General features: G+C 42.5%; 1 protein-coding gene across 1 annotated transcript in view; it reads right to left on the reverse strand.

The window, feature by feature from the left end:
• ACMSD (aminocarboxymuconate semialdehyde decarboxylase) overlaps positions 1–24,033 on the reverse strand; it is a 44,704-nt gene extending 20,671 nt beyond the window's left edge. The window contains exons 1-8 of the mRNA XM_081143381.1: positions 23,818–24,033; positions 17,005–17,049; positions 12,771–12,867; positions 11,905–11,954; positions 10,339–10,575; positions 6,680–6,773; positions 3,827–3,922; positions 2,256–2,428 (exon numbers count right to left, since the gene is read on the reverse strand). Of these exons, the coding sequence (XP_080999507.1) occupies positions 2,256–2,428; positions 3,827–3,922; positions 6,680–6,773; positions 10,339–10,575; positions 11,905–11,954; positions 12,771–12,867; positions 17,005–17,049; positions 23,818–23,874 (849 nt within the window). The 5' untranslated portion in view covers positions 23,875–24,033. The remainder of the gene's footprint in view (positions 1–2,255; positions 2,429–3,826; positions 3,923–6,679; positions 6,774–10,338; positions 10,576–11,904; positions 11,955–12,770; positions 12,868–17,004; positions 17,050–23,817) is intronic.
• Positions 24,034–24,847: the final 814 nt, after the last annotated feature.

Consider the following 24,847-nt stretch of genomic DNA (forward strand, 5'->3'; position numbering starts at 1 on the left):
AGGACTTCCCTTAGCTGTTTTGGTTTGGGGGTTGTTTTTGAGAGATTTGCTGATATGGATCTAACTAGAATGAGGAAGCATTAATATTTTAAAGAGAATCCTAAATTATTAATATATACTGCTTATATGTCCTGATTCACTAGCCTGTGAGGTCACATAGAATGAGGTCATATTTGCTTTGGATGCCCAAATTATAATGGCTCAGACCTTCACAGTTTGAATGCAAGATCTCAGCACCACTAACTTTGCAAAATGCCCTCTGAGTTTTTCTGTGGGTCCCTAAGAGGGAAGTGCTCACTATCTAGTCTGTCCACGGGCTTTTGCCATGGTCTTCCACTTCTGCTCTGACCACTGACCAACATGGACTGCCCTGAATGCTGTATGAAGTATCCCTCATGCTAATAGTATCCCTCACTGTTGACGGTGTCTCTTGTGAGGTTGGTGTTGCATTTGCCAAGGGTGTTTTTTCCTGATTTTGCCATTTCCAAGAAAACCAGGAAGTACTAGGCTTGATGGGAGGTAATAGAAATGACCCTTTTCCAAAATTCCACACCACTTCCCCCCTCTCCCTCCTCTGTTGCTCAAAGTCCAGAGCTCACAGTCTCTTTCGGCTTCTCTTTGCAGTTTCCTGCCTACACACCTGACCATAATCCTCTGTCCAAACCAGAAACAATGAACAGTCACAACCAGCTGCTAAGCACCCATTTTGTCAGGGACAACACAAAAGCTCAAAGGCTCAGAAACACATCTCAGCCACATACTTTGTTACCAAACCAGAATGTATAACATTTATGTTCTAGCAAGTTTCTCCAGCCAGAGAGGCAGTCAGCTTTACAGTGAGATGAAGTCTCCATTCCTGGAGATAGAACACTACTTGTGCCTTTCAGATGATGGGCCTCTTTTTCTGCTAAACAAGATTTTATTTATTTATTTATTTTTAAAATATGTTTTTACTGATCTTTAGAGAAAGAGGAAGGGAGAGGGAGAGAGAGGGAGAAGCATCGATGAGAGACATCAATCGACTGTCTCCTGTATGCCCCCTACTGGGGATTGAGCCCACAACCCGGGCATGTGCCCTGACCAGGAATTGAACCAGCAACCTTTTGGTGCATGGGTTGATGCTCAGTCCACTGAGCCACACTGGCCAGGCTAAACAAGGTTTTAAATGCCTCTGAGTCTCCTCTCAATCCAAGTACCATATTTCAAATCTTTAAGTATGTCCATGTTCTTTCAGAAAACCCCAAATATTTGTTTCCTTGGGAAAGTCGAGAAACTTTCTCTAGATATCTGTCAGTGATAAAACAGAACTGAAATACTATTTCAGACTTTTCACTAATCAGACTGACCTTTGCTCTAAAATTGTCTTAACTTGCTGAGTTAGCATTTTCAAAGAATACTGAAGGGCGGTGATGTCGCCAGCAGAGAGATCAGCTAGCAGACCATAAGAGAGGAAATATTTTTTTCCTGTGAGATTTAAAGTATTACTGTGCTGGTCTTTTTTGCCAAACAAAAGATTAATTTTCAAAATGTAGGCCATGTTATTTCAGAAAGAAATTTCAGGTGGTCCATTTCCCCCCTCTTTAATGTTCCAGTTTTATTTACTTAGTGAATGAGGACAGTTGGGCTCACAATTTACCCTATCAGCAAGAGGGAGGGCCAGGATTTTAACCCAGGTCAATCCAACTTCAAAATTGGTGGTGCTTTCCCAGCCGATGTGGCTCAGTGGTTGACCATTGACCTAGAATCCAGGAGATCATGATTTGATTCCCAGTCAGGGCACATGTCCCAGTTGCAGGCTTGATCCCTGGTGGGAGGCATGCAGGAGGCAGCCGATCAATGACTCTCTCTCATCATTGATGTTTCTATCTCTTTCTCTCCCTCTTTCTGAAATCAGTAAAAACATATTTAAAAACAAACAAACAAACAAAAAACTGGTGGTTCTTTTCTCCTTACTCCATCACAATGTGTCATTTTGGATGGGTACAGAGATGACCTTAAGGAAGAGGAGCTTATCTGCATGACTCTGGGCCATGTGAATTATCTGATATTTCTCCGGCATATACAACAGTTCCCTGGTGAAACACACTCTATGGTGAAGGATGTTCTGCATAGGATCCCTGTGCAAACAAGCCTAATCCCAAACCTTACTGTCCCTGCATTTTCTTCCATCCCTTTTGAGGAGAGAGACCAAGTAACTGGCTGCTGATCCTGCGCTCTGCTCTCTATAAGCCATCCAAATGGCATACCCGACTTACCTTTCCTATGACATCTGTTAACAGCTTGAGGGCCAGAGGATCATGAACCAAGGAGTCTGTGTAAAAGGAACCAAGGTATTTTTTTGGGTTGATTGGATTGTCCTGGGCACACAGATCTGGGCGCATGCTGAATCCATGGGAGATTCTTCCGACTGTAAAGGGGAAGGCTCCACCTGCAAGTAAAACCCATTACTGAGGGCTTGCTTAGATTGGAAAGGATTCCTGTTTTGTTTTTCTCTTTTTTTAAAAAACTGATTTTAGAGAAAGAGGAAGGGAGAGGGAGAGAGAAATAGCAATGCAAAAGTGAAACATCAATCGGTTGCCTCCCTCATGGGGATCGAACCTACAGCTTGGGTATGTGACCTGACTGGGAATTGAACCTATGACCTTTTGGTGTATAGGACAATGCTCCAACCAACTGAGCCACACTGTCCAGGGCTGAAAAGGATTCCTTTTAATCCTCATATTGTATGCAAAGAGAAGTTACTATAGCCCAGCTGGTTAACAAAGGACCTACTGGGTTCTGAATGCTGAGAGATGACCCAGAAGAAACAACAAGGCCTCATCTAGAAATTCAGATTTGAGGAATTTATCCTAAAAAGAGAAGACAAGTGTATAAAGATATGTGGTCAAAGTTTTCAAATGTAGTGTGGTTATAGTAGCAAAATACTGAGGCAACCTATCAGTTGGGGACTATCTAAATAATGATGGCATATCCATAAAATGTATTGCCATACATGCAACCATCAAAAGTGATGAAGCTCTGTCTTTCGTGACCTGGAAAGATGTCTCTGTGTGCTGGTGAGAAGGAAAAGCAGATTAGAGAGCAGCATGAAGAGTTCAATTGTGCATGTCTGTGTGTTCATGAGTCACAAACTCAGTTACCTACTGGGACCAAGCAGGAAATGTAAATAAATAAAATAGGTCTATCTGTAAACAATAGTGAATGGTAGGGATTATTGCAAATTGGAGAGCTTGTAGTCTGACAAGCGAGATTTAAAACAGAACAGAACAAAACAAAATAAAATAAAGTAAAATCTCCCAACCAAACTAAAGTTGTCTGCAAAAATAGAATTTGGTCCCTGAACAATCATATACTTTATGACTAGAATGATTACTGAAAGGATGTTATGAGCTGAATTACGTCCCTCCAAAATCCATATGTTGAATCCCTAACCCCTGACTGTATTTGGAGAAAGGGCCTTTAAGGAGATAAGTAAGGTTAAATGAGATCATAAAGTAGGACCCTAATCTGATAGGACTGGTGTCCTCATAAGAAGAGGAAGAGACAGCAGAGCTCTCTTTCTCTTTTTCCCTCCTTCCCTCCATCTCTTCCTCTTTCCCTCTCTTCTTCTCCCGCTCTGTGTATGCGCGGAGTAAAGGCCATGTGAGGACACAGTAAGAAGGTGGCCTTCTTCAATCCAGGAAGAGAGACCTCACTAGAAAGCAACCCTGCCAGCACTTTGATCTTGGAACTCTAGAACTATGAAAACATTCATTTCTGTTTAGGTGACCTGGTCTGTGGTATTTTGTTATGGAAGCTGAGCTGACCAATACAGATGCAGTCTTACCTCCATGTGCAAAACATACTTTCAGTTTAGGAAACTTCTCGAATACTCCACCCATGATCATGGAACAAATGGCAGTGGTGGTCTCTGCTGGCATTCCTGAAAGAGGAAACAGTCACGAGGTACAGGGCTTGTTACCTCTAGTAAGAAGTTCAGTGATGCTCATGGTGGGGAATGGCAGCTTGCTGTATTTGTCAGTGGCAAGAAACGTGGGGTCCCTGTGCCCCAGCATGGCTTGGTTGTCTACAGACTATTACCTTGGTGAGCAGAACCATCTGATGCTTCCTATTTGCCACTTGCAGATAGAGTCACCTAATGGCTAGAATAGCCAAGGAGCCTTAGGGCCTGGCTTTTGTCCTGATTCCCACAGCTTCAGTTTTGGATATAGTGTGGCAAGAGAGTACAATGAGTCTGGGCTGAACCCTAACTCCTCCTTTTTTTTTTTTTTGCTTTCCAGCCTTTGGCAAGTTATTTAAAGCTCCTGAGGCTGTGCTTCTTCACCTGTGAGATGGGGACAGTATTGTCCATCTTGCAAGACTTTTGGGGAGCCTTGCAAATGACGATGTCAGGAAAGTTCTTGGCCAGAACCTCACACTAGAGGTGCTCAACAAATATTAGTTTCCTCCCAGTGCCTCAGTTTCCTCATCTGTAAAATGGGGAGGGGGGAGATGATAATTGTTAGTTCTTGCCACTTAGTAAGTGCTCAATAAATATTGACTAATATTATTATTCCTTCCAAATTGTTGCTGCTTCTTAGAGCTGAGGTTGAAAATAACTGGATTAAGCCCTGGCCAGGTAGCTCAGTCAGAGCATCATACCAGTGCGAGTTTGATTCCTGCTCAGGGCACATACAAGAATCAACCAATGAATGCATAAATAAGTGGAACAACAAATTGATGTTTTTCTCTTTCTCTCTCCCTTCCCCTCTCTAAAATTAAAAAAACACACCACACCCCACTGAGTTAAAATGAATTCTTGTAAGTGCTTTGTGCTCCTAGAAGCAGCTGTTTCATGCCTGATACCTTTACTTCCATGGAGTCAGTCCAGGTTACATTTTCAGATGACTGCTTTTCAGACGGTGATTAAGAAATCTCTAGGGGCTCCACAGCTGAACCTTGCACTTTTTGGTGAAGCCTGCTTCTCTGGCTGCCTAATGGGGCTTTAGTGGATGCTCAACCTGCCCCATTGCCCCTGGCTCCCTGGCCTCTTGGGAATTCTGGAAGCATGATGGATTCATGTTCATCTGGGAGTGGGCAGAGCTTCCTGAAGGCAGGAGATGAACAGCATCACTTCCTTTTGGTCCTGTTATTCAGCTTTCCATTAATTACTTGGACCATAACCCCACAATCCATTCTCCATACAGGAGCCAAAGTAGAATATTTACTGTGTAGATTGGATTATGCCCCGCCCCCTTGCTGAAAATCCTCCAATCCACTAATGATCACCTTTGTATCAAGAATAGAATTCTGAAATTAGCCTATTTGTTTGTTTATGATCTGTGTACCTATTTATTGTCTTTTCCCTCTAACCAGAACATAGACTTCAGGAGGGCAGAGGTTTAGTCCATGTCTATATCCTTGGTTCCTAGTATAGGGCCTGACATGCTAGAGGACATCAATATATATATATTGCATAAATGAATGATAAGATGACCCTTTATGCAAATATTTGCCTCTGTTTTTCATGTGGGAAGTTGCCATGTAAATAAGTTGGTAGGACTTGTCAAAGTGTTATGTGAATTAGAATGAGATTTTCTTTGGAGCTGGAAAGCACCGGGGCTTCATAGGTTATCTCTTTCTACTAATTACTGCTCAATATTGGTGGGGAGTGGGTAGGAGACTGCCTTACTAAATACACTGTTGTCCAAAAGCAATGCCAGGGGCATAAAATATCAGAGCAGAAAGAGAATCCAAATCAGCTCTCTCATTTTACAGATGAGGAACTGGGGCCCCAGGAGGTGAAGTGACTTGCCACAGAAAACTAGACTAGCTGGAACTGAAATTCAGTTTTTTTACTTTCAATATATTGCTCCATTTAATTCTTTATGATGGTTACTTCACTTTATGATGGTTACTTAGTTGCATTTGCTGAGAAGGGCATGGATAATCGCCTCCCAGTGAAAATCCAGTGCTGCTCATCGGGGACCACCTTTCCCTGGGTTTGTAGATGAGCTGCGCTCTTCACTCATGGCCCCAGGATTCTAAATCTGTCTTCATTTCTTTTTCTTCTCAGGGGTGATAATGAGAGATTGGATGGGCCAAATGGAGGTCTCTCCTCTTTTCCTGTCCCTCGTGTGAGACCATGAATGAATGGAGGAGGCAAAGAGCAGAAGAGAAGAGCAGGTAACAGGAAAATTGAAAGCCTGGGTCGCCCACGATGGAGTGCCTCAGATCCTTGGGCAGTGGAAGGTGACTTTCTACTCCAAATTCCAAGGTTCTCATTTGTAAGAGCTGATGCAACTGTTGGCTTCTAAAAAAATCTATAGAAAGACAAGGTTACTTATCTTTGGAGCCTTTTTGGGAGTCTGTGTAGGAAGGTGGTTTTGGCGTGAGACTGATCTGTATAAATTCCATTTTCACTTATTAACTATGTGACTTGGACAACATTCCTAACCACTCTGAGATTGTTTCTCCATCTATGAAATGGTTATCATAATGTCAGCCTCATAAAGTTTTGTGTGGATATGATTAAAATTAAATGAGGTAATGTATACAGCACTAATCTAAGAGCTCAATAACACACCACCCTATTAATAAATTATACTTTCTCTCTTTGATGTAATAGTGTTCCACAGATCATTGGGGAAAAACCCCAAAGATTAGATCCTCTTTTCTAGACCCCCAAGCTGACACAAACCTACGAGCCAAGGGAGCCAGTATTTGGCCATCCGTCCGTCCATCTGCATGTCCCAGGGGTGCACGAATAGGGAACAGTTCAGCTTTTCAGCTGCCTTCAAAAAGCAACGAGAGAGAGGGTTACTTGGATGAGCCAGCAGATACAGGGTTCTATTTTAGGGAAATTGTTTTTCTCTAGGCTTATATTGATCTGAATACATAAACCAAAATATTTTTGAAGTTGTTTTCTGATCTTTATAAAAGAGTCATTGATAAACTCTGCTCCTGCTTGGAAAATAAAAGGACACTTAAATTTAATGAGGGGGCCCTGCCGGGCATGGTTCAGACGTTGAGTGTTGACCTAGGATCCAGGTGATCGGGGTTCGATTCCCGGTCAGGGCACATGCCTGGGTTGTGGGCTCGATCAGTGACTCTGTCATCATTGATGTTTCTACCTCTCTCTCTCCCTCTCCTTTCCTCTCTCTGAAATCAATAAAGATATATTTAAAAAAATAAAATAAATTTAATGAGGGGGTTGTAGATTTGCCATTGAGGTTGTTGAATTTAATATATTGTTTGGCAAAACAGGTCACAGGGAACATCCATCACTCAAGAGTTTTGGCAGAGAGCAAAATGCTTAAGGACTGATCTTGTACCTCAAATGCCAGGGAGATTTCCCCTGCTGGTTCCTTCTTGGTCTACTCTGTCAGAAGGACTGCTCAGATCATACCTTTGGAGTCAGGACTGGAGTGTTCCCTTCTTCCCTCCACTTGAAAACCTGAGGATGTGGAAGTGAGGGAGTGATGGTTTGGGAGTAAGGGTTCAGGACTGGGCTGGAGCAGGTTGGCCTGACCCAAGCCTTTGGGTCACTCAGAGCCTGATGTTGGGTGGGAATTTCTGGGGTCAGTCTGTGGGCTCTCACAAAGCCTCAGGAGCCCAGCTGAGTCCCTGAACAGTCTGCTGTGAATGAAATAACTTTAGAAAGGAAAGAGCTCTTGCTCTCAGTGCCTCCATCAGGGATGTGCTGAGATGAAGGTCATGGGCAAACCTGTACCAGGGCCTTCTGGGAAATGGAAATACCATCTGGATGGAATGACCTTTATTCAACAAATGTTTAATTTTAAAAAGTCCCCTCAATAGGCATTGAATATTAATACTTATCAAGGTTCAAAACAGATTTTCCTTAGCACATTTCTTTTCCAAATATTTTGGGGTGCTGAGTGACTCATCCTACCTTTACATATTACTATGTGGGCTAACTAGTTTGATACAATGGGACTTCTGCACATAAGCATTTTTTAAATGGAGAAGCAATTCTGGGACAATGAGATTCTGGATGTGGCAGGCAAAGGGTAGACTGGAAAAAGAACTTCTAACTCAACAGGTTCTGGGGAGCAGAAGGGACATAAACCTTTTGATATAAAGCTGATAATGGATGAAGGCTGGAAAGAGAGTATCAGCTTCTTGGGGTAATTTGGGCTTGACAAAGACACATGATCATGATGTCTCAGTGGGATCTGACTTCTCATTAGTACAGAGGTTGATTCTATGGCCTACGATGGTTCATTTCTATTCATTTCAAATTAACAGGTATTTTTGGTCACCTTTTATAGGTGAAGTATAGGAGAGAACACAAACAGAAGTCACTTGTACTCTCAAAATCATAACTCACATTAACTGAGAACTTACCGTGTGCCAAAGCTGTCATAAGGATTTTACATTATTAATTAGTAAAATGAAACGAGCACTTGTATTACTCCCATCCTACAGAGAAGGGAGCAAAGGCAGATAGAGGCTAAGTAACTTTCTCAGGTCTTCTGGCTGGTAAGTGAGAGAGACAGAACGCCAATACCATTCTGTCTGCCTCATACTTGTCACAAAGTCATTTTTGTGCCCAAAAAGGGACCTGAATGTGTATTGTTGGGTTCACTCACTGAAAAAAGAAGTCTAGGAAATAAGGTGGACAGTTAGACGCTCTAGATCTCCAGGCTGACCTTGACATGACGAAGCCAACTTGGCTCATGTTACCCCTCTGATTTGTTTCACCCCATGTTATCAACCTAAGTTGCAAAGTAGTGAGGCTGGCAAGTCTTGCAAGCAAACAAACGTACTGTCAATCCCAGGACATTGTAAGTCAGCTGGAGCCAGGAGGCTCTCCTGAACCCCCTCAAAGGCTCCCAGCCCCCTAATAGCCTAGTTGGAATGATGGATGGGTCGAGCTAGTCACACAAATGAAAATACTACCCATTTGGACCCCAACCAGCTAGCTGCTGCTGCTTTCCGAGCCCCTTAGTAATTCATAAACCCAATTCCAATGAACAATAAAATGACTTGCAGCTGAAGGTTTGCTCACACTGTGCTGAAACAACTTGGATGCACAACAAATAAAGCCTCTTTCAAAGCTCATTAAAGTTTCTAGAAAACATTCACTGCATCAGCTCAGCCATGGCAGCCAATAAGCTTCAGGGAGTTTAAAATTTAGAGGAACATTAAATCTTCCAGGTCATTAGGAGGCAATTTAACAGGCAACCTCCCAACTAGTGGGCAGTGTCCATAGATACAAAAATGGGAATTTTTTTCCCATGTAGTCAGAGCTCAATAGCTGATAAATGAATAAATGATCGGTGATTATAGAGCCTGGGAGTTCACCAACATCTATTTAATTCATTATTAAAGCTTTTCATTTACAATGAAAATAATAGAAACAACACTATCATAATTCTAGGAGGGAAGTAAACAATTTAAAAATGCAGTTGAATATAGAATTATGCATCTTGAATCCTGGTGCTAAGGAAAGCAGGTTTATCTGCAGAAAGAACAGGAGGGAGAGGAAGACTGGCAGAGAGGACCATGGAACTGTGGACACTTCAGCTGGATGCTTCAGAAATACATGGCACTGAGGTTTTGAAAATATATTTAATTATGCAATATTTCAGACTTTGAAAGTTTGAACAATAGTATAATAGACATCTATAAACTCACCATCAAATGTTAACATTTTGATGGCAATATTTTTTGTGTATTTTTATTATACATTTGCAAAATATATGGCCTAAAAAGTATCTTAATTGAGGAATGATTAAATAAATCCAAACATGTGCATATATTGGGATATTATGCAGTTATTTAAAAATCATGATTGAGAGACTTTTCATTTAGGGTGGAAATTCTCAATTAGGATGCAGAATCACATGTATAATAGACTATAGATATAGGCAAATAAAAAAACAAATGAAATATACTATGGGTTACTTTGAATTATGGAATATGTTTCCCATTTTACATTTTCCTGTATTTCCCACAATTTCTTTAAAATGATTTCGTAATTTTGAAAAATAAGTATTTTCTCCCCAAAGCAAAAATCAATACTTTTCTTTGTATGTCATTAACAGGGTTCTTTTGCACAGTGGCTGTGATAAAGGTAACATTTTGGCTTCCAGGTGAAAGATTAAAAAGAGAGCATGGGAGTTAGAAAGAAAAGAGTTTTCCGTGAGTTAACTCAGGGCGGGCCTAGTTCCCCTGGTCCCTCTTCCAGTGGACCGGCCCGCTCCTTTGGGGAGCCCTGCCACATCCCCGCCTACACCCCTGCGCGGTCAGCAGGCCTCTCTGGCTCCCTGGGCGCATCTGTCTTCGCGCCAGCGCCCAGCCCTCCGCAGTCCCTTCGGAGCGCCCCGCACTCACTGCGTAGACAGGGAAGAGCTCCCGCGCGTTCAGGTCCCACTGGTTGACGTGGGAGCCGATCTGGACCCCCGGGAAGCCCAGCTCCTTCACACAGCGCTCCATCTCCTGGACGGCCAGCTCGGGGGCCTGCATGGGCAACGTCCCCAGGCCCACGAATCTCCTGGGGTGCCTCCCTACGGTGGCAGCTAAGTCGTTGTTTAAAAACTGGCACAGATCTAACGTGTCCTGAGGTTTGGCCTGGTGGGGACAGGTAAAGGAAAAACACGTCATTCAAAATCTCCTTCTTTAGCTATTGGCTCTGAACAACACCTCCCCTAGGCGAAATCACTGTCACTATCAGTGGCTTTCTCTGCAGAAAGCTGAGGCACAGACTGGGGTGGGTGCTCGCTGCAGAAGACCCAGAAGCCAGTCATTGCAAATGCAAAGAAAACTGCTAGTGTTGCCGATTAATTCGAAATAGTTACTGGGCCTGGCATCCCCACCCACTGCAGACAGGAGCCTGCAGGCTGCACTCCTAGGAATCCCCTCTCCCCCATACAGGAGGCTGGGCCTGGTGAGGGCCTGAGGTCACCAGGGCACCTCCTTGTTATCTCTCACTGTGAGATGTCAGGATGTTCTACACCTCTCCTGTCCCGGCTCATCCCCCTTTCTCTCCTTGGCAGTGACACTCACAGCTACCCTAGCAAAATGCTGATGCAGATGAAGTTTGCTTTCTTTCCCCCTAACTCTTCCTTCTTCATTGTTTTCTTTCCTTTCAACATCATCTCGCCCCACTGCCAGGAATTTGGTATTCTCCTGCAATCCCAGTTGTGTTGCAAGAATGATACCCAATCTGATAAATTTAGACATATTGAAGTCTTAAGGGCATTTGTAAGTCATGAATCTCATCACAGGAACTGAATCACTAGGACTAGAATTATGAGCACCGGTGGGGGAAATATGTGTGAGCAGGTGGTATTTCCACTGCTCCTTAAATCACAACACAAGTGAATATTTACAGGTTTGAGCAGGTGCTACTGCACCCCAGCTGTGTACAAAGGTGTCCTCCACAGGTGCGTGATCATGCCTGAAACTTTAGCACTTGACACTTAATCACTTGGGGAAAAGCATCCGACTCCAGGAATCCCATTTGAATTGGCTATTTCCCTGGGAGAGGCAACATATTAGGCCTTTATTATCAGTCCCACTTCAAAATCATTATCACTGCAGGCTAAACTGGCTTGTTAATTACTGAGTGAGGCGCTGCAGGGATGGGTCATCAGGTAAATTCTGATGGAAATTAAGGTTGGGTGTAGAACTGCGCTGTCAAGTGAGAATAGAATTCGAGTCACATGGCGACAAGCAGCCACTGGCTACTGTGCTGGACCAGGTGGGTCTAGAGCAATGTCAGGACTAAGATGACAGGCCTGGGAGGGCACACTGCAGTGTGAGAAGCTGAGGAACCCCACTGATCTCTAAAGGGGAGAATGGAGGGGAGGTGGGCAATGTCAAGACATGAGTCATCTACCTACTTGCTAGACATGAGCCTTTGCCCACCAAGGAGATGGTTTGAAGTTTCACACTCACCCAGTAGCTAAACATGACGGGAACTGTGGAAAGGGCTTGCACGGTCACTCCTGGACACAGACACAAAGAAAGGCAAAGTTGGTAATAGTGTATATGCCCCTGGCCTAGAAGTATGTGGTGGGAGGGGAGCTAGAGGAAGAGCAAGCTTCTCAGACCTCAGCAAAGAGCAAGGTTTTACTCTAAATGTGGCCATCAGGCCATATTTTAGATGGTCTTTAAAATTCAAATTGTGGAACTTGTTTACTTTTTAAATATAAGGTAAGGAATGCAAAGAAGTTCTTAGAAATTGTTGGTGATTCGGCTTTGAAACAAAAATTTCCCAATTCTCCTCTTTGAAATTTCTGAATTAGTTTCATTGTAGACTGTTCTGAGACTACACAATTAACTTGCTGTTTAACTGCTCTCATTTCCACCCTTTATGTGCGAATAGGGACTTTGTGTGTACTGTGCACTGGGACAAAGTGTAGGAAGAAATTGGATCCTGAATCTGACTCAGAAGGAAATTGTCATCCTTACTCTGAATTCTAATTTTTACTTTTTTAAATTGACTCTATAATAAGTAAATACTATACATTTGAACTAAAAAAAGGCTTTAAAATAATAAAATACCACATTTATATTTTTATGATATAGCATTCTACTTTAAAACAGGTATACCTGATTTAAAAAATTTTAATCTACACTAAAAACATTATGGTAGAAGGCCCCATCCCTCTCTCAGCGACGCTGGAGCAGTCGGCCCAGTGGAGAAAAGGTGATCAGAAGTTACCATCACATAAACCCTGCAACGTGGTTAACAGACTCTAGGGAGAGATATGGCTCTTATATCAGATGCAATCACTGGTCACATCTCTCATCCTAAGTACCTGTTTGGTCCATTTCTCTAATACGGACTTCTGGATCCCAGCAGTTCTCTTGGATCACCCTGAAAACCTTCCCATCCTTCAGCATCTTTGCTTCTCCCTAGGGCAGAAGATGCACATCAGCAAAAGTTAACCTAAGTTTACTTGGATAATCCTTTCTTGTATGCTTTGGAATGTGGCTCTCTCCTAACATTTTTAGGGGTTTTTACTTAATCCTCAAAGAGATAGAAGTCTGTTCATTCAGCAGAACTCAGTTTTTTATCCTCATGCCTAAATATTGGCCTGGAGTTAAAGGAGTGTGCTCTGTAAGTATCAGTAGACAGAGACAAACAAGGCCATGGTCGTGGCCTTTTGGGGCTTCATGACTGAGGACAGCTGGCCACCTTGTCTATCTGAAACACTGGCTCCAAGCCCTGAGAGGAAGGCCCAGTGTCTGGAAAACTCCAGATTCTAACATTTTAGAATTGAAAAGGATCTCTGAGATAGACCATCTAGTCCAGCCCTCTTGTTTCATAGAGAAGCAACAGATGGATAGTGAGAATAAGTGATCTGTCTAGCAGAGCAGGGCCACTGATGTCAACACCTGCAGGAGGAGGTGGGCAATGAAGTGAATCAGTGTGGCAGCATGCACAAAATTTGGGGCTGAGCTGCTGGTTCCCACCAGGCATCACGCCTGCCTGGGTACACTCTCTTTTATTACTCAGCACAGGGGGCCACGGTAAGTGGCTGTACAGAAGCATGGCAGTGGCTTCTAAATCGGGCCTGCAGTTTGTGATCCCTAAAGAAAAGGGAAAAGTTCTGATTTGGGTCCCTGAAATCAGACCACTCAGGCTCAAGTCCCCATTCTACTACTTACTGTGTGGCCTTGATCAAATTAAACACCTCTGAGCCCCAGTTTGCCCATCTTTAAAATAGGGATAATAATATGACTTATCTTAAAAAAATAATATAACTTACCTTAAAGGGATCTTGTGAGCACAAAATGGGAGAATCCATATAGAGCATGTAGTTAAGTATCTGACACGTTAACTGTTAGTTATTCTAAGTATTAGTTATTAATGACACGACTAACTAGGGACTGGGCTATCTCCTGGTGTCCCCAGCTCTGAGGACACACCACCTCTGGTGGAGCTTTAGGGCCTCAAGATTGCCCTTGGGCCCTCTGTGTTTCTATAGGTGCTGTATACATAAATAAAGTCATAGGAAAAGGTCTGGGAAGATACCCACCAAACTGTTAATAGGAATTACTTTTGAGGATGGGGAATGCTGATCCAAGGGAACTGTAGTTTTATCTGCAATAACTTAAACTTTAAAAGGAGAATTTATTGAAGTAATACTTTTGTAATGAAAAATTAACCTTCAAAATAAAAACATGAAATGACAGCATTGGACTAGATTAATGGCTTTCAATCCATTTTGGCTGTGGCCCCACCTGCAGAAATATATTTTCCACTGTGACCCAGCGGACCCATATATATCTATTTATATAGCTACAAACTGGGACAGCAGTTTCATGAAATAGCATTCACTCTTACCATGAACAATGCATTCTGCTCTTTTCTTTTGTAATCCATTTTATCTTTAAAGTTGTCCTACCTAACACACTGACTTGTTTTGATGACTCACTATTGGGTTGTAACCCTTATTTTCAAACACTGGAGTAGATGATCATAGTCTTTGATTCTTTATTTTTATGAAAACTGCCCCTTGCCTTCGGCTTTCCTCACTCCCTGAACTCCCTTGCTATTTATTGTCTCTTTAGTTCAGTTAGCACAAAATTATCACTATTTATATGTTCTTTATCCATTTGGATGTCTTCTTGGCTTCCCAGTGAGGGGAAAATCATTTTCAGATCAGGAATCTCTGAGATAAGTCAGGCGTGGGGACAGAAAATATTTGTTCACCAAAGGAATGTAGGAGAATAAAAGGAAATTTCGACCCCCAAGTTGTTAGCCTCATTTGAATATTTGTGTACATTTGCATGTTGTTTTCCAGTGACTGTAATCCTTGGCCACTGTAATTATGAAAAATTCAGATTCTGTTTTGTTTCACTTTGTTTTGTTTTTGAGAGAGAAGGAAGGAGAGTGTCACTGTTGTGTTTTGTTAGCCACTATTGTATCCAATTTTGCTGGAAGTATGTGGGTAGTAGATGTGACTGGAAAATATTTTCCTTCTTGGTTACTTTTTTTTCTTTTGAGATTTGCTGTTAAGTTTATGCAATCTCTTGACATGAAAACAAAGTGAAATGAAGGTCATTCAAATCCATTATCGAGGTTACAGACTGCAGCCTGGGATATGGAATGAAAAAAAAATCACAGGCTGCCTGTCCCTGCATTTGGGGCTCCCTAGTAGCCTAGTAACAGCTCCGCTCAGATTGTTCTCTCCCTTGGGGAGGCTTGAGGACAGCTTAGGTCACTAGCTCCCAGGTTTGGAACCAGCACTTCTCATCACAGAAGTGCAGCTCAGCGTCTAACTTGGCACTGAGTGGGCGCTCTGTGATGAAGGTGAGAATGAGCTTTCCCAGAGATTCTGATGTTGAAAACCCTGTAATGATTCCCCACTGCCTTCAGGATCAAGTTCAAAGGCCTAAGCCCAGCCTCCATGGCTCCACCTGATGGGGCTTATGTCCACCTCTTCAGCTACTTCCCACCAGTTTGCTCTTGCCTGCTTCTGTCCATTCTCCGCAGCCAAAGTGGTCTTTTTAAGCCATTAAGACCCTCCAAAGAATTTGCATTGCATTGAAAATAAAATCCAGACTCCTTAGCACATGCTACAAATCCCTTCATGATTGGACTCCTTCCTACCTCGCTAGCTCATTTCCTACCATCTCCCCCTTTCATCACATCTCAGCCACATTGCCCTCTTTTCTGTTCCTCAAACACAGCTATTCCTCATATGGTAGCCTCTGTAACTGCTGTTCCCCAAGCCAGGGTCACTATTCCAGGTTTTCCTTTGTTTCTCCCAGTCTTCACTAGCTGCCTGTGCAGCCAACCACAATTAACCTTCCTGTTACAGCACTGGTTTTCATGCCATTCTCTAAAGTGATCAGGTTTGTCTTCCCCTAGAATCTGAGCACCATGAAGGTAAGGAGCATGTCTGTCTTGTTCACCAATATATTTCTAAATGTCTAAACAGGTGGAGCTGGCACAAAACTGATGTTAATAAAAAGGAGTGAGTGAATGAGTAATTAAGGTCAGTGGTTTTCAAACTTGAGTAATCAATGGGAGGCTTGTCAAAACACAAATTGCTGGCTGGATCCTCAGAGTTCCTGATTTGGTAGGTCTGGGTTGAGGCTCATGAATTTGTATTTCTTCCAAGTTCTCAAGTGAAGCTGAACTTGCTGGCCTGGGGATCACATTTTGAGAAATGCTGGTCCCAGCCATAGCCAAGCGCTTGAGTTTTGGGTTTGCATAAGTTTAGTATTTCCATGCCTTTGCTCCCTGTCTTCTCTTCCTGGAAACTTGTTTCCTTTATTCCTTGGGCAAGCCTTCACCCCCGCTTCAAGACTCAAGATGAGCATCACTTCCTCCAGGAGGACTTCTCCAACAGTGTCCAAATCTGTGTCCTCCAGCAAGTCCTAAGCTTATAACATTGCATCGCGTTACCCCTGCTCAGGAAACTGTGTCTTCCCAGACCATGAGTCTTTCAGGCCTGCCGTAGACATGCCTGTGTTCCAGCTGGAAGCTCAGGAATGTTCCCTCTGAACTCCACACAGGCACATGCTACCTCTGAAAATAAAGTCAGAGCTGACCTCTGTACAGCCCTAGACTTTGAGCTCATTCTCAGGCCTCCTTTCACTGTTTCCTCTTACCCAACTCACCCAAAGAGTGGCTTCTTCTCCTTGGTCTCCAGTGTTTAATTTCTCTAGCTTGTGCTCAAACCTAAATGGTTCCATTTATTTGGTTGGCCTTAATACACTATAATGACTTGTGGAGAGGGTCATGTCACTTTCTTAAGGCAGAGCGATAAATGCTAAAATTGGTTCGAGGGCAAAACAGGGAAAGGTTTCTTAATGGCTTCTCAAATTCTAATTCTAATTTTATCTTCCTGAATGCTGCTCTTTGAAGTTACCAGCATTTTTTTCTAATAGTTTGGAGAAACTTCAGTGCTGCTCCCTTGCCTACTACAAAGTCAACAGGATGACAGAAGGGTTGAGAGCTCCGTGGAGGCCTGCAGGAAGGTCTCGGGCTCACGATGTCCCTGGGTGCGAGGCAAGCTCACTTTGGGAGAAACTCACCTTGCTGTGGTGTTGGAGCTGCACCCAGCCTCCATAGCCGAATCTCTGCAGTGGGGAGAGGCACAGTTAGACTGAAAGAGCAAAGCAGACAGGACTGCAATAAAGGGCGTTTCTAGGGCAAAGAATCCTGAGCTCCATCCTTTCAAGCATCACCTTCCCATTTTTCCATATGTCCATACATCATGTATTCAATATTTATATTTAAATCAATTCACTTTCTTTCCTTAAATATATTTATTCAGGAGTAAAATTCTAATAAAATATCATAGAAGTGCCGGTTTTACCTTGTATCCTCATGCAGGTTGCAATTTTAAAATGAGGATTTATGTTAAAAAATTATTTGTTTCCGTACCACCTAAACTATTTCAAGGGTCACCAGGAGTACATGGAGGGTAAGAACCACTCTTTAAGAAATACCATATTAGAACACTGCTCTTCAAACTGGAGGTTGCAATCCATGAAATCAATTTAGTGGACAGTGACCTAGATGTTCTAAAAACACAGAACAGTGTGTGTAGCAGATGGCGTTGGTGTTCCACCCATATTCCCTCCCTGTGTTAACACCTCTGTGCCCACCTGCCCATTGCCACTGAAATCAACTTTGGTCAGGCCCTTCTAGCAGGTTACAAGTACCAGGAACCTAGTAACTCCTCACAGCTCCTGTCCCACCTCCCCTCAGCAGTCCTCAACCAATGACTAAGGACGTTTGCCTGTAAATACACTGACTACACGAGACCAAAGCTCTGACTGAGGTGAAGCACACATTCTACACTTTCTTTGGTTGCTTTGCTTTCCCTGTCTCACTTCCTCACTCTACTGGTGTTTTGAGATCACCACTGAAGTAAGCTACTTGCATTTGATTCTTTATCTGAGGGTCTGCTTCTTAGAAAACCCAAGTCAAGATAGTAAAGGAATGGAATGGAATGGAATGGAATGGAATGGAATGGAATGGAATGGAATGGAATGGAATGGAATGGAATGGAATAGATTAAAACACCTCCCATGTGTAATTATTCATTTAATGAAACTCTTGTTTCCATTATATATACGGATGTTTGTACTGAATCATAATATAAAATATATTTCTCCTTGGCGGTTATGAATAAGAAATTTTGAAAGCCTTGCCTAAGAACATAGGTATATGTGACTCATGTAGCTATAGGTTTTAAAATCTCATGTTGATCATTCAGTCATTCACCCTTCATTCACTCATTCTGCAAACCCTCGTGGAGTCCCGCCATGACCGGCCTTACTAGGGCAGAGAAAAGAAAAGTGAAGGGCAGTTCCAGCCTGTGTGGAGCACAGTCCTGAGAGGGTGGGGCTGGGGTGGGCAAATAATTGAAAAGCATAATCACGTCTGAGACGGGCTGTGATTGAGTGATGCACGAATTCTCTGGGAGCCAGGAGGAGGGTTCTGACCTATAACTTGGGTCAGGTGGTGTCAGGGAAGGGAGGTTGAGAGGGTAGTCTGGGGCCAGATTGGAGAGAAACTTGCAGTGCTCCAAAGCAGTGGCTCTCAAATTGTGATGTAAAAGGTGGAAGAAAAAAATTGTGATGTAAGAGGGGAAGGAGGGTGTGGCAGATGGTGACAATGATGTGTCGAGCTCCTCACAGCTCCAGTCATCAATGATGGGTAGATGAGTTAAGGAAGCTGAATATCAGTACAATTTCTACATGTTTTATTTGGATGAGAGCAGCTAACAGTGGTTGGTTCTTATGTCGTGACAGGGAGGTTGTCTTGAGGAAGTCAGGTCTTAGTCCATCCCTCCTCCTAGCCCTGCCCTCCTCTCCTGACTGAGAGGGGAGGCCTGGGCCTGCAGCACAGGGGTGTTTGCATATCTCTGTGTCTGTGACTGGGGTTGGCTCCAACGACTTCTTAAGATTTGGGTCAATTCTATACCAGCTTGATCCTACCTGAGCATAAGTCCTGTTCTTGAGTTACATCTCCTAATAATCACCTTAGCTCTGGATCCACCTGCTTCTCTCCAAGTGACATCAGAGGACCTGGCTCCGTAGGCTGGGAGTGCAAGGGAAATCGTGGACCAGGGGCCCAAGCTCCTCCGCCCTGCACCCAGTTTCTCCTTTGCCTGAGCACGCCCCTGCCCCCCCTCCCTTCGTGCATTCAATATCCTTGTGCTTTTGCCTCCTGTTCCCCTGGATAAAGCTGCCCAGAGACGTATGCTGAGGACAGGCTGGAATATGGCCTCCGTCAGTTACACTGCAGGGTAAACTTAAACTCTTGAACTGGAAAGTCACCATGAAATCTTACTTGAATGTAGAAGAAAGTCACCATTGAAATCTTACTTGGATGTAATCTTTCTTCTTTCCCTCCCTCTTTCTCCTCCTTTCTGTCCTCACTCTCTTTTTCTTAATTCCCTGTGGGACTTTAACCCATGCATACCTTCGCAGGTTAGGAAGCATCCCATCTGGGGAAGGGCAGAGGGGCAGAGGGAGGCAGAACAGAGGGCCCTTGTCACACACAACAAGCCACTTAGAAGACACTTGACTTGGTTGGAGTAACTTAACATCTGGAAGTCACTGTTTCCTTATGTGTAAAATGAGGTTAACAGCAGCAGCTGTGCCATAAGGTTTTATGGGAATTAACTGAGGTCATTCACAGAAAGCTACTGACACCAGACCTGGTGTATAGAAAGGACCTCCTCAGTGCTAACAGTGACAGTGGCGGTGGTGGAGGTGGATATGGTGGTGGCAACAGTGGTGATGGTGGTGGTTTCGGTGGGGATGGTGGTGCTGATAGTGACAATGGTGGAGGTTGTGAGCTGGTAGTGGTGATGGTTGTGGTGGTGTTTGGTGGCAGTGGTGGTACCAGTGGTGGTACTGGTAGTGGTGGCAGGCAGTGATGGCCCCGGGGGTGGCATAGTGGTGACAGCCTATTCTATCCTTAGGTGGTAAAATAAGGCATACCCTAGGGTCAGACACCAAGGAACACTATGAAGGAAGTAGCCCTTTGTCACCCTGTGTTCCATTCTCTCCTCTCTTGCAAAGCACAAGATTTGAACACTTTGTGCTTCTTCTAGGCCCCATGCAAATACCTAACTTATTTGGGTCAACTTAATTTTGTTCCAAGTCTGGGATTTGTTCAGTCCCCCAGCTCTCATCCTAGGTTGAACCAAGCCTGTGGTTTGAAATTTATGACCCTGGGAGTAGTTTTGGTCTGAGCATATGCCAGGAGGCATTTACAGTCTGAAGATGTTTGGATGACAAGGACCAATGTCCCATAGGCATTTATGGGCATGACAAATACAAAGAAAATTAGAAACTTCAAGGGCATTCAGTTCTATATACAATAGATGTGATTGTGAAGTGGGTATTTATGAGTCAGGTTGAGGAACTGAATGACATTTTTAGTGTCCTGGGGACCTCACACTTTCGTATTGTGAATGATGAACCTCCTCAGAGAGGAGACCAAATTTGTATTTCCTCACAGAGGTTGTTTCAAAGTGAAGCTTTGTCTGGGATTTTGTCTCCTAAAATCTCACGGTGATCAAGTATAATTAAATTTTGCTAACAAAAGAAGATGTAAATATATAAATATATAAACTTTTTATCAAAGGCCAGAATTTTTTTACTCCATTTAAAACTAGAAGAATCTTTGCAAGCCCTACTATCAGGCATATAATTGGTGGTCAGTAGAGTCATGCTGAAAGAAAAAGCTGAAACCTTATTATCTCCATTGATTTTATGAAACAACGTCCACCATGGCTTCTTAGCCACCATCCTCCTACTTGTGACAGCAGAGAGTGTGGGTCCTGATTCATTAGAAACACAACTTAATCAAGTGCCCTCTGAATCTGCTCTCTTTCCATCTGCAGATCTATATTATAACTCTGACTAAAATCATTATCGCAAATGGAAATGAAAAGCTTTCTCAAATCTGTCTTTTGTAATGATTAGTTAATCATCAAGCCAGGCATGTTGATTCTGCTTCTGTTTCTTTGTTACATAAGGAGGTCAAGGTTATCGAGGTGTATCTATTAATATTTAATAAAAGACAGGTAGGTTTTGGGTGGTGGGCACACAGAGCAATATACTGATCTTGTAACATAGAAACCCATACCTGAAACCTGTATGTTCATATTAACCATTGTCACCCCAATAAATTTAATTTTTAAAAAAAGTAAATAAAATAAAAGGTCAGGTTTGAAAAGAGATACTTGTTCTTCCAGATGGGCTTCTTCTTCTGACCTAAAACTAGTACTGGTTTACCCTTTTCATTCTTTTTTTGGAAAGTTTGCAAAAACGGTGAGAAAAGATCAGAGTTTGATGCTTTGAAATATTTTACCCACTAAGAAACAATTGAAAGACCAAGGAAAATCTGCTGTAACTCTTGAACTATATGAACACCAAAGAGGATCTGCTGTTAGCTGCTGTCACTTTAATACTTACTTTACTCTGACTGCATAGGCTGAAACTGCGGAGAGAGGGAGAAGGGACCCAGCCTCATTTCATGCATTTTTATTCATCTCACTCCTCCCAATTTGAAAACACAGAACTGTTTTCTGCTGGTTCTTTCGTCACTGGCTTGCCTGCACTCAAATGGAAACCTCTTCCATATAACAGATCTGATTGCTTGACCTGCAAGTTGGAAGCCAGATTCCAATGACCCCATCATAAAGCCCTAGGTGGGCCTGGGGTGTTTGGGAGCAGGCTGGTGTTGAGGGAGACACTGGGTGGGGGGCAGAAGGAAGCAGGGATATCCCTTATAGCAGTGCTATTCTCCCCGGCCAGCTCTCTCAATTGGGTGTGGTGGTCGTGCTGGGGAGGGGCCACCATAGTCCCATGTAGCTCTGGGATTTGAGGCTTATTTCCTGAGTGTCTGGTACTCTATCTTTCCAGCAGGGTCAGTAATATAAATCCCATAAATTCTAGATTCACAAGATTTTATGTGGATCAAATTACATTGCTCCCTGGAAGTATAAGAGTATTATGATTATTATTACCACCACCACCACCATCATCAAGTACATCCATTATCTGCTTGCATATTGTGAGACTGCTAGATAAAAGCCTGGTTTATCAGGACAAAATGCCCCTCCCCTCTTTGAGGCAATAGCTAGAAGATAGGACCAGGAGGTGGGCTAAAGAGCCAGCAGAAGCTGTGCTTGCTGAGTCTCCAGGGCACCCATTTATGGCTATAGCCTCCCCATGCTCTGCATCCCTCAGCTTCCTGAGCAGTTTTCACAATATTTTAGGGCCCTGCATTGGGGGGCACTTAGGAATGATCAGTTCTTGGTGACCAGTTCTCTGCTCACACTAGAGGCAGGCTTCAGGGTGGGAGACAAGCAATGAGAGGCAGAGTTGTGGCACAAGACACTAGGTAAATAGTTTCCTCCCCTTAGCAGAGGAGGCACCTTTTTAGGCTGCCCTAGGCCATCATCACTGACATTATGAAGTGGTGTTTACACTTTAATAAAATATGACGAGGACAGCCGTATTCAGAGCAGCAAGTCGGCACTCAGACTCCTTTTGGAGGGGTGAGCTTGATGGGGTTCACTTTTACCCTGGGCTGTAACAGGACAGTCTTTCAAAGATAATTCAGCATCATTTGTATGTTTTAATCCACAATGTCTACCACCTATCTTACCTAAAATAACGATGAAAAAGAAACACTAAGGTTAACATTCTTCCAGGAGACAACTATGAGAAGAAAATAGCCTCAGCTACTTGCACCATTTAATCAGAGTTTAGATTACAGTGGTGCCTCAGTTTTCGAACATCTCCATTGACAAACATTTTGGTTTGCAAATGCCGTAAATCCAGGAGGAAATGCTTTGGTTTTCGAACACGCCTCGTAAGCCGAACATGCCATGTGGCTTCTGCTGAGGGCAAGATCCTGAGGCCTAGCTGTCTGCTGCGGATCCCTCGGTTTTCAAACGTTTCAGAACTCTAATGGTTTTCTGGAACGGATCATATTAGAAAACCGAGGTACCACTGTAATTCATTTTCCTCACTTGGAATAAAAAGGTGAAATATCGATGATGTGAATGTTCTAGAGAAGGTTTAAGATTGGGTAAAACCCGATATTTAGCCTGAACAAAACTGAAACCAATTTTAAATTTCTTTCATGTCTCCCACCTTCCTAATGATTTTATTCAGAATTACAGTTATTCATTCAAAAGTTCTTAATGACAAGAGGAAATATCCATCTTTTGAGAAACACAGACGAGTCTTTAGAGACCCTGATTGTGTGAAGGCGGCATGTCATTTCCTCTAGGGTTTTTTGATGTTCCTTCTCTCTTGTTCATAACAGGGATTTACAGCTTAAAGAACATCAAAAAGGAAAGGTTTCAGGCAGTATCCTAAAATAGACTATAAAAAATTCCACAAGTTATCTCTTGGTGCTTTTAAACCTTATTTTAAACATTTTGGAAAGGAGATATGTTTTAGAAATCCCGGAAGCCTATGACATTCCATTTTTTAATAGTCTCTTACTTGAAACTGTAACTTTAAATCCTGTAGTTGGCACATATCTTCCCTTCCTAGCAGCTGAATATGTGATTCAAATGGAAGTAAAACTGCCTGACTTAAATTATCCAGAAGTTTTAAAGAATGCTTCATTTAAGGGGAGAAAGGGATTTTGAGAAAGCACATCTTTGATCAATGTTCTTTCAAAATTAGTATAAAAGTTATTTTTAAAAACTAGAAAATCAGAGCTACCAAATAATTATAAAGCATTCCTAAAGCAGAGAAACTTAACATCTAATTCCTCAAAGAAGAGCTAGGTTTATAACAGAGGCATTGAGAAACCTTGGAGAAGTTCCAAAAATAATCCAGCAAATTAATTACCATTACCTTTTTTAGATCTGGCCATTCTCTTGGTAGAATATGATTATGGATGTCAATTTTCATCTCTACAGGATCAGAGGAGAAGCATGTAAAGAAAGAAATTTTGATATCAAGAGATCTCCATGTACACCGTGGAGTTAATTGATTGACTTTGTCCCTTTACAGCTGTATTTAGGCCCTGGCCAGCATGCCTGCTCAACCAAGTCTAGGTCCACTGGAGCTGCCTTATTGAAGTTCAAAGTTCTGTTTGTCAAAGTAGCTTTGGGTGAACAATTCTTTGGCAACAAGGCTGTGGAGCACAACATTTTTTTTTAAAAGAAGGACTGCACTAAATCTATGAGTACAACAGGTCCAAAATTGACTCTTTGTTTTAAAATATTTCCATTTTTATCAAGATATACATAATAAAATCAAGAAGTACCTGGTTAAAAATCAGAACAGATGGTTTTTTAAAGAAAAATAATAGATCCCCGACTCACCACTTTTTACTCTTGGTTTTATTCCCCAAAAGCAACCAATTTTAAAGCTTCTTCCTTTTATTCAGTTTGTTGCCTCCATGTTTTAAACAATATTTAGCATTTTTCATGAAAATCTAGAATGTTGTAAAGTTGGGGAAGTTTTGTCTTTACTTTTAAATCATAGAAAGATCCTATTCTTCATACATGTTTTTTCCTCCATCACTTTTTTCTTTCATTCATTCATTTATGCATTTAACAAACACTTATTGAGAACTACTATGTGCAGATGATATAAGGTCAAATGAGCTAAAATGATACATATATTGTAATAGATAATTGTACACAGCCATAAGTGTAAGGAAAGAAGAAATAAGTAATTTTCATTGAGGGTTGTCAGAGCAGTTTGGGGAGGGCTTTCATTGGAGCATAAAGTGGGGCTTATGGTTATGCCTCTAAAGAGAGCCTGGAACAAAGCAGCCCTTTATTGTTCTATGTTTAACCTTTCCTGTTCCTGGAAAGTGGAAAATGTTTAAGGGACCGAGGCCCCTGTCAAGTCTAGCACCTGCTTTGAGATGTTC

Source organism: Miniopterus schreibersii (assembly GCF_964146895.1).
Source record: "Miniopterus schreibersii genome assembly, chromosome: 7".
Taxonomy (NCBI): domain Eukaryota; kingdom Metazoa; phylum Chordata; class Mammalia; order Chiroptera; family Miniopteridae; genus Miniopterus; species Miniopterus schreibersii.